At 31.2% G+C, this 10,749-nt stretch overlaps 1 protein-coding gene and 1 pseudogene across 1 annotated transcript; one reads left to right on the top strand and one right to left on the bottom strand.

Annotated features, from left to right (window-relative positions):
• The first annotated feature begins 381 nt into the window (after positions 1–381).
• LOC125594392 lies at positions 382–2,318 on the top strand (annotated as a pseudogene).
• A 5,974-nt stretch (positions 2,319–8,292) lies between these two features.
• Positions 8,293–9,485, bottom strand: LOC125594391 (CLAVATA3/ESR (CLE)-related protein 41-like). The gene has a single exon (XM_048770656.1). The coding sequence runs from the start codon at positions 8,950–8,952 to the stop codon at positions 8,653–8,655; it is 300 nt and encodes a 99-aa protein (XP_048626613.1). The 5' UTR covers positions 8,953–9,485; the 3' UTR covers positions 8,293–8,652.
• Positions 9,486–10,749: the final 1,264 nt, after the last annotated feature.

Raw genomic sequence — 10,749 nt, 5'->3', positions numbered from 1 at the left:
AATATATTCTTAAGAAGTATAAAAGAAATTATATATGTTTTAATATTTTTAGAAACTATCAAATAACTTGGGCTTTAAATTTATCAAAAACGTCAAAATATATTCCAAAAATCTTTGTATAGAAATAAATTAACTAATATGTAAAATAAAATCTTCTTAATGAGGCAAGTAATTAATAATTGAGATATTTCTTTTCTACACATTTATTTGTAAATAAGTTACCAAACAAGATAATTGTATACACAATATATGTTATAACCGATATGATTTTCAAGTCTTTTCTCTCTAATCAAAACGCCTTGCAATAAATATCATTTATTCTATAAATACTATTTTACTCTCCAACAAATATAATAGCACAAGAAAGAAAAAAAAAATACAATGGCTTCCCCAAGGAATCAAAATTTTATTTCTATGCTAATTTCATTTATGATCATTCTCGCAACTACGTAATTTGCCTCTGCATTCTTCTCAGCAAAACATGTTGTGATTGTCAACAAACTTGTAACGCGTGCGACATTGATTGTGCATTGCATGAACAAAGAAGAAGATAAGGGAGTGATTTCACTTGGACCTGGAGATAGTTTTGATTTCCGATTTCGTGTTAACCTTCGCAAAACAACAGTATACACATGTAGCTTTGCTTGGCCTGGAAATACAGCAACATTCGATATTTTTAGAGCTGATAGAGATGATAATCCACAAAGCAAAGTTGGAGTCTGCAGTGAATGTATTTGGAGCATCTACGAGCCAGCACCATGCAGGGATAGACGGGATGGAGGCCAGCCTAACTGTTTTCCATGGGCTTCTTAAATTATGGTGTTCTTATCTTGAACTTTTTTGTACGACAATTTTAAATGAATAAATTAAAATATGTAGTGTTTTTATATCATTTTTCCATATTTAATCACTTTTTATTTTGTATTGACATATATAAAAACTTTTTGCCAAAAATAAATAAATATAAATATATATATATGATATACTCCAACTAGAAATTATAATCTTTTAGTTCCATGTCATTCTAGGTATAACATGAATCATTCAAATAGCGGTGAGACACTCAGAAAATGCCAAGTATTCGTCCATATTTAAAATTATATTTGAAAATAAGATATATTATCCTATATTAATTGAGAAGTTTAGAATTAATTCTCTTTAATTTGATTGGTTGTTGGTATTTGAATTTCCATTTATTTAATTTAATTTTTAAAAAGGAAACTAATCCTAGAACTACCTAATCTAATCTATATTACGAAAAAAACAATTAAATATTTAAAAGATAGATGAATTAACATAATTTGTTTATAGAAACAATTAAATATCATATATTACATTATATTAATATAGAATAGATACATATAAATACATATGATATTACTGAAATAATTTTATGAACGATTTAAAACATATTTCTATTAATAGTTGCCTATATATGAATTGAGAAGTCACTTAATTGGATTTTGCTTATGTGTCATTATTAATAGGTGAAGTTTAGAATTAATTCTCTTAATTTGATTGGTTGTTGGTATTTGAATTTTCATTTCTTTAATTTAAGTTTTAAAAAGGAAACTAATCCTAAAATTACCTAATATAATCTATATTACCAAACAAACAATTAAACATTTAAAAGATAGATGAATTAACCAAAAAAATGCTTTTTCTCTCTCTCGATAAGCGATGGAAAAGGCGATCGAGGTTTTTATGGCTTCGCGGTGGTGGGATCCCGGTGATCTCGGTGTTTGCGGAGAGTTTTCGTCTACGGAGGGGTTTGGCTTGGCGGGTTGGAAAGTCGTTTGGATTCTCCGATGGCTTAGATTGAGAAGGGATAAGGGAATAAGGAAGAGGTTAAGGAATCACGGGATCTTAGGAGATCTACTCGTGATTTTGATTCTAATCAAGACGGTATCGCAGAGAAGGGAAGGTAATATGTCTGGAGATTGTCAATCTACAGATCTTGGCTTTGTTATGGAGATCGGAGGAATCAATTACAGATTGGTTTCAATTAAAGTTTCTGGAATATTCGTTTGGGTTTTTGGGTTTTACCAATCTCTTCCCGGGATTGTGATGGTCAAATCTTTTCACAGATGCTACGCTCTTCCTTGGAACTACTATATACGGGTTATTGGGGTCTCTTATTACCTGTAAGTCTTCTATAGCCAGACTACTTACGGGTAAGTCTTCTACGCGAACACATCTGGAAAAAAATACAATTTCATACCTTAAACTAGTGAGATGACTTCCTTAGCATACAAAGTCTTCTCCAACCACCCAGAATCTCAAACGAAAGTAACCCACCAAGAATAGTATGCTTGAATGGCTCTATCAACCATAAAAAAAATTTTGAATCAAAAGCTTAAGTTTTTTGGATGAATATGGAGACAAAGTGAAAGAGATGTTGTTTTTAGTTCATAACAAGTGAGAAAGAGAGAGTGTAAATCGATTTTAGGTGCATTAAGAGCTTCAAATTGGTTGTTCATTGTGGTTGGGGTATTGATGGCAATGACAATCATGTAAATACTTGAAGATGATGAGATTAAGAGAGTAAAAAAATTATTTTCAAAAAAAAAGAAGAAATTTAATGGTATTTTTGTAAATATTGCGAACATGTGGGGTGAATAAAGCCAAAAAAAAAAAAAAAGATGTTGGTTTTGTGCAGGGCCGGCTCAAACGTTTTACAGGCCCCGAGGCAAAACTAAAAAAATGACCCTTAACATGTGAAACTGTAATGTTGATATTGTAGCTACTAAGTAATATAAAACAATTTTTTTTTGGAAATATAAACATAACCATAAAGTAAAACAGTCTTGATTCTTTTATAGATTTTCTTGAGAATGAGATGATTTGCTTTCACAAAAATCTTCACAATATAACATGTTCTCCCGAATCTGAAAAAGAAAAAAAAGCAGCAGTCATCCTAAAAAGAAATGCAATCATAAGAAACGTTTTTTTCGAGCTTTACTCGATGCAAAGTCATGGATAACAGTTTCAAAATCAATGCTTTCTAGAATATTTTTTTCAATGCATAAAATAGCTAAACCATTCAATCTTTCTTGAGACATTGAAGATCTTAAGTAATTTTTCAACAACTTTAATTTTGAAAAACTCCTCTCAGCTGAGGCTACAGTCACTGGTATAGTCAAAAGAATTCTATAAGCAATTGAATTTCAAGTAGTGGTGGTTAGCATTAAGTAGTGGTTAGCCGTTAATGGTGAGTTTTTTTAGGCATAATTGTATTTATCAAATTTTTTCTTTCTCTTCTAAAAACTGTTCATATACCATTGACGATACAGTTTCAAAAGATCTCAAAATCGTTGATTCTTCAAGGATTCTTGCATCTTCGATTATTTTCTGTAAGTGATCCTTATGATTTTGTTTACTATCCTGTTTTTTTGCTTTTCTCTACACTTGATCTTGTAGAAAAATTGTTGATTCTTTTTTTGTTTGCTTCTTTGATTCTTGCATAAGCAAGACGATTTTACATGTATAAACTATAAGAAAAGACATGTGCATAAAGAATTACGGACGAATCACTGATTTTGTTTTATTGTTTCAGGTATCCAGCTTTCACTTTTAGCTTCAGTCTTCAGCAATTTGATTCCTAAATCCAGGTGTACTCTTCCTCTTACTAAACTCTTAGCTTGCATCATGACTGGACAAAATTCTGGATGTAAAAAAAGGCAGAAAAAAAGAACCCGTGACTTGTTTATTCAGTCACAAAGAGGGTCTTTAGATAAATTTGTCATAAAAAAGAATGCTGCAGAAAATTTGAAATATGATTGTGTGGATAATATTCCTGAATCAAATGATCATTTTGGTGATACTATTGGTCAATTGAGTGAGCATGATAATGTGGTAAATGCATCTAATGTTGATAGTCAAAATTTTTTTGAACAACCAAGTTCTTGTGTTAACATATATGATCCTAGGTATTGGGAAAATCTTGACAACAAAATGAGAGATGTGTTAATTGAAAAAGGGCCCAAAAGAGAAATGAATCTTGTGTTTCCTTTAGATAAGTATTCTAGACATTTCTCATATACTTATTATATGAGAAAGATGAGCAATGGAGAAACTAGTGATAGAAATTGGTTGGTTTACTCAAAACATGTGGATAAAGTCTATTGCTTTTGTTGCAAATTGTTTAAATCTAAGAATTGCTCAAATATGTTTGCAAATGATGGATTTAATGATTGGAAACATCTTAGTGAGAGGCTTAAAGATCATGAGAGAAGTATAGAACACATGACTAATATGGAAACTTGGAATGAGCTGAAAGTAAGGTTTGAAAAGAATCTGACAATTGATAAAGAATTGCAAAAAGAAATTGCTAAGGAAAAAGAACGTTGGAGGCAGGTCTTAATTAGAATCATTGCTATTGTAAAATTTCTTTCTAAACGGTGCTTAGCTTTTAGAGGAAAAAAATGAGAAACTTTACCAAGATAGCAATGGTAATTTTTTAGGAGCTATTGAAATGGTTGCAGAATTTGATTTGATAATCCAAGATCATATTAGGCGCATTCAAAATCATGAAATTCATCATCATTATCTTGGTCATAATATTCAGAATGAGTTTATTTCGCTTTTGACTCATAATGTTCAGCATTCTATTATTGCAATTATCAAAGAGGCAAAATACTTTTCAGTGATTCTTGATTGTACACCAGATGTGAGTCACCAAGAACAAATGACTCTAATAATACGATGTGTGAACATGTCTGATAAAAAAGTTAAAGTAGAAGAGTATTTTTTGGAGTTTCTAAAGGTAGATGACACATCTGGTCTAGGGCTCTTTGAAAAATTATTAGATGTTCTAAAGTCTCTTACTCTTGATGTTGATAATGTGAGGGGTCAAAGTTACGACAATGGTTCTAATATGAAAGGAAAACATCAAGGTGTTCAAAGACGATTGCTTGACATAAATTCAAAAGCTTTGTATATGCCATGTGCTTGTCATAGTCTTAATCTTGTGGTTAGTGATATGGCTCATTCATGTTTGAAAGCTATTTCTTTCTTTGGAGTCGTGCAACGCATATATACCCTGTTTTCTGGTTCTACAAAGAGATGGAATATTTTGCTTGACCATGTTCCTTTTTTTACAGTGAAATCATTATCCAATACTCGCTGGGAAAGCCGAATTAACAGCGTGAAAGCTATCAGATTTCAAACTTTGCAAGTAAGGTCAGCTTTAATAGAATTGTATGAATCATGTGATGATGCTATGACAAAAAGTGATGCTGAAAGTTTAATTATGGCATTTGATAATTTTGAATTTTTACTTGGCATGGTCATTTGGTATGAAATTCTGTTTGCTATTAACTCGGTTAGTAAGAACTTACAGTCTAAATCTATGTGCATTGACAATGCTTTAAAACAACTCCAAGGTGTAATTCTGTTTTTTGAGAAGTATAGAGATGAAGGGTTCAATTCTAGTTTGAATGTAGCTAAAAATATTGCTCATGAGATGGATGTTGATCCTGTTTTCCCAAATAAGCGTAGTGTCTTTAGAAAAAAACAGTTTGATGAAACTGATTCAGGTGAACAAGTACTATCAGGTGAAGATGCTTTTAGAGTTGATTACTTTTTAGTTGTTGTGGACATGGCATTAACTTCAGTGAAGAGTAGGTTTGATCAAATGATGAAGTTTAAAAGTGTTTTTGGGTTTTTATTTGATTCTTTGAAATTAAAAATATTAGATGAAAGTGAGCTTCGAACTCATTGCACTAACTTTTACAATACTTTTTCTAATGGCGATTCTTCTGATGTTGATTTGAATGATCTTTATTCTGAACTGAGAATGCTGCAAACGACTCTACCTGATGTATCTATAGAACCTAGTGAAGATCTTGAGTTTGTTGAAAGTGTGGGTTGTTATCAGAACGTTTCAATTGCTTATAGAATTCTTTTGACTATACCAGTGACTGTAGCCTCAGCTGAGAGGAGTTTTTCAAAATTAAAGTTGTTGAAAAATTACTTAAGATCTTCAATGTCTCAAGAAAGATTGAATGGTTTAGCTATTTTATGCATTGAAAAAAATATTCTAGAAAGCATTGATTTTGAAACTGTTATCCATGACTTTGCATCGAGTAAAGCTCGAAAAAAACGTTTCTTATGATTGCATTTCTTTTTAGGATGACTGCTGCTTTTTTTTTTTTTTCAGATTCGGGAGAACATGTTATATTGTGAAGATTTTTGTGAAAGCAAATCATCTCATTCTCAAGAAAATCTATAAAAGAATCAAGACTGTTTTACTTTATGGTTATGTTTATATTTCCAAAAAAAAATTGTTTTATATTACTTAGTAGCTACAATATCAACATTACAGTTTCACATGTTAAGGGTCATTTTTTTAGTTTTGCCCCGGGGCCTGTAAAACGTTTGAGCCGGCCCTGAATACAAAAGATAGGTTTTATTGTCCACCAAAATTGTCGCTTGTAAATATTTTCACATAAGAAAACCAAGGTCGTTCAGTCAAAAAAACAAAATAAAAACAAAGCCGTCACCAAAAATACAATATACACGAAATAAAGTAAGAAAGAGAAGAAAAGTGGAACATCATAAAGCAAATGATTGATGGCATATTATTCAACAACAAGGTAAATGATACGATTATAATTATCAAATCATCACTTTTTCTTATTCAAAGTTATTTTTTCTAGAACACTGTGCTTTGATAAGACAAAAAAGATATGTAGGAACCGATTCCTGTCTATAATTTTGCTTCTTCCCCTCTATAGTCTCTTGTCGTTCAACCCAACGAACGAAAAAGCTGATTCACATGTTTCTGATATAATTTATTTTATAGTGACAATTTCATATAAAGATAATTGGTCTTGTCACCCCTGTCTCGAATCGTATAGTCGGTTAGATGTGTAAAACTATTTGGTGATAACTGGAATGACCTATTTATCTTATATATTTAAGGATCCGTTCCAATATCCGATGTGAGACACTTTGTGTCTAATATGCTCATTCGAGATGATGATTCTTTGAACGTCAATCGCGGAATGCTCGGACAAGGATCGATGGGCCAACTTTTGACCATATCGATGTGGATCGGGTTGGACTGCGTGGATCAGGCTCAAATACCATGTTAAACTAGATGGACTTCTATTCTAAAATCAATTGGTGATAAGAGAAGTGGCTCATCTATCTTATATATTGCTAAAGATCCTTTCCAACATCCGATGCGGGACACTTTGTATCTAATATAGCCTACGGTTGGATATGAATACCTGATCAGGGTCTATAGTAACTTAAAGTATTTTCATATTTTCCACTAATGATTATTATTAAATTTTTCCCTGTAGTGAAGAAAATCGCTTTAGATAATTGATATCAGATATATTTTATAAAAAAATTTGATATCGGATATAGCTGATTTTCATAATATTTTCAGAATGATATTTAGAAAAGAGACCGTTTTGTATGGAGGAAAGTGAAGAAAAAAAAGAAAGAGATCTAACAATTATTTGGGAAATGCCTCGAGATATTCATTGTCATGCACTATTTACCAAATAGCTAGGGTCTTTCTGTTAATGCTCCAAGCTTTATAATAATTAAACTATTATTAAATATTAAATAAACCTAATGATCAAGGATCTATATGCTCCTACTAGTATGTGAAGGAAAAACATGTAGGATTGAAAATCACGAAACCGAAATTGATATAAACACTAAGATGAAGATAGAAAACGTTTTAAGAAAAGGAAATATACGAATTCACAGAGTCGAGATTTGATCTCTTTCCTTAACTCAATAAATCGCCCGTATTGGGTGACGGTTTGAATGTGATATATGAATCCCAGGATACAACCGTGACGAGGCTGTTTCGCAACACCTGAAACATAATCTAACGAACTGTAACTACTACGAATACTCTCGAGACACTTACTTTAACACTATAAAATTAAGAGAGATCATTTGCCGGAAGCTTTGGTGTTTTGCTTTTTCTGTGTATTCAGAATGAATAGACTAGATGTTTATTGATATGGTTATGAGTTACTTGATCACCAATAAATAATCTTGCGAAAAAGTAAAAAAATATTCTTGAATAGAAGTATTCCATAATTATTATAAAAACATAACATAATTAATTGAGAAGTATTACATTATTATTTAGACGCAAAACATTATAGGAAGTATTCTACAAATAATTATGGTAGGTTTTCAACTCTTAAATAATATTGAAAACCTACCATAATTATTTCAGAGTAATTTTGTAAGATTTATCCTTTTTCCATAATTCAAACACCCATATCACTTCATCATAAACAGATTTTTACACATCCCTTTAAGCTTATAAAAATTCTATTCACACTTATCCAATTTCTTACTCAGCTCAAAAGCTTATAAAAATTGGGTTCCAACAAAAACATAGGTGGCTACATACACATGTAAACGATTAACGAATAATAGTATCTCTTCTTTACAACTCTAATCAAAACTTAAAACATGGCACCAAAGCAATATAATGGACAAAAGATTTAAGAAGGAAATGACGGTACCAAAATGATCCATAGATATATTCTAAATTCATAACAGTTAAGTTCTTCTCCAATCTCCATCGATGAGAAGCTTCACCCATATGTTTATATAGATCTATAACACTTATCCTTCAAACTCACTGTAAAACCAGATACTCCAACTCACCTAGTTAGAAATAGGGTTTGGACCACTAGGAACTTTATGAGCATCATTTGCAAACTCTCTCCTTCTAGAAGTATGGCTGCGACGTGTGCGAGCCTTTGGATGCAGATCCATTGTTGATGAAGCTGGAACAGAAGGTTCGAGAAGAACCCTCTTGAAGGGAGCAACCATAGATGTGGACCGATGATGAGTCACGGGGATTGCAAGGTTGATGAAGAGAATGAAAGATAAGAATATGATTAAAAGAAGAAGAGTATGAGAATGTGATGATATAGTTTTGGTTTGGTCATTTGATGTTGCCATGCAATTTAGAAAAATAAATAACCCACCCCCCAAGATCCCAAGAGGGTTCAATATCCATTAACCAGAAACGAACAACTCGGGAGCTGGTCAGAGACGCGAGATAGCAGAAAACACAGAATAAAATAAAGAAGATGAAGAAGAAGAAGAATGAGATGTTAAACAAAAGAGAGATCTACTAGTTAATAAGAAGAATGAGCCTGAGAAAAGGAAAAACAGGAAAATCAGAGTGAGATTTTCAAATTCACACACTCTTGCATTTCATTAATAAAGTAAAACCCAAAGTTGTATGCAGAACGGTCACGAGGTATGAGATTACCAAATCACCCTTTGTGCAAGCAGCGCAGGAAAGAATGGACATATAAGGTGAATTCAAACTAGGGTTTGAATAACGCGAGACAAGAGTTGTTCTGATTTCTCTCCCGCATATATATTACTATTAAGCCCCTGAAAAGACTTAAAATTGTCGGCAGGCATGCCACTGCAGAACGAGAAATCACATGAAAGAGGACAAAGCGTGTAATGGTAATTGAGTCATTAAGCGATTAGCAACGAATCTTAAAAGCTTAGGCAAAAGGGAAAGGTGATAACATATATGAAAGGAGAAGAGGTGGAAGGAAGCAAGGTTCTTGCTTACTTTTCTTCTAGTTTTTCCATTTCTTTCTACTGTCTATTTTTTAAGAAAATATTTTTCGACTAACTTGACCAAACACCAATTCTATTCCAACGTGTATCAGTACTAGTCAACGAGAAAATGCATATTTATGATTAAATTAAGCATTTTTCATAAATTATGCATTAATCATTTCCCCATTTTGTGTGGAAGTCAAATTATATATATAACCTAATATGATATCTATTTTCAAACTACGAATATGTCTTCTGTACAATAATATAATGTCAATGAAATCAACATACTGAAGTGAGGAAAGCGATATAGGAAAAATTGAACTTTTGGCTTAAATTTTTAAGAAAATTATGAAAATTTGAACGTAATCCCCGATATTACTTTGGTACAGCAGCATCACGATATAGATAATACAATTGTGTATAGACTAATAGACAGGTATGATCTAACGAACTGACACAATTAGAAGAAAACGAGAAAACAAATTTTGGAGAAAAACCTCCAAAATCTGGATTCAAATTATTATTGGTTTAAATGGCAAATTTGTAATATAGAAGTAACACCTAATATAATTTGGTACATCATGTAGTGAAAGATTATTGTTAGACGACAACAATTATCATGGAAGATAAAAAGCAGATCTAGCTAGAAGAGTATTTCTATTATGTAGGACATCTCTCACACACACACACACTATATATATATACTAGAGTCTATCCCGCACATCGTGCGGGTATATTTTCATTTTATAAATATTTAATTTTGATATTATAATATAAATTTAAATATACAATTTATATCTTAGTGTTATGTATTTTATAACTCTTTAATTTTATTGTTTATGTTTCTTATTACTTTATTAATATAGGGGTTTGTTTTATACATATTACCTTTTTTATTACGTTTTCGAGTTTTCATAATTTGAAATAATCAAATAAAAAATATTCTTCAACATATGATTTTTGAAAATATATAGCTGCAGAAATAAATTTTTAACATATGTTAATAACTTCATTTGTATAAAAAAATCTGACATGATTAACAAATTTGAACTCGTTTTAGTGGAAGATGATAATTTATTTAAATGAAAGCATTATATTACTTAATTACGAAATTAATTAATTTAATATTTAATTAAAATTATTTAAAAATTTAGTTGGATTTTGTTAGAT

Source organism: Brassica napus (assembly GCF_020379485.1).
Source record: "Brassica napus cultivar Da-Ae chromosome A7 unlocalized genomic scaffold, Da-Ae chrA07_Random_3, whole genome shotgun sequence".
Taxonomy (NCBI): Eukaryota; Viridiplantae; Streptophyta; class Magnoliopsida; order Brassicales; family Brassicaceae; genus Brassica; species Brassica napus.
Note: the sequence above shows the minus strand (reverse complement) of the source record. Positions and strands in the feature narration are given on the sequence as shown.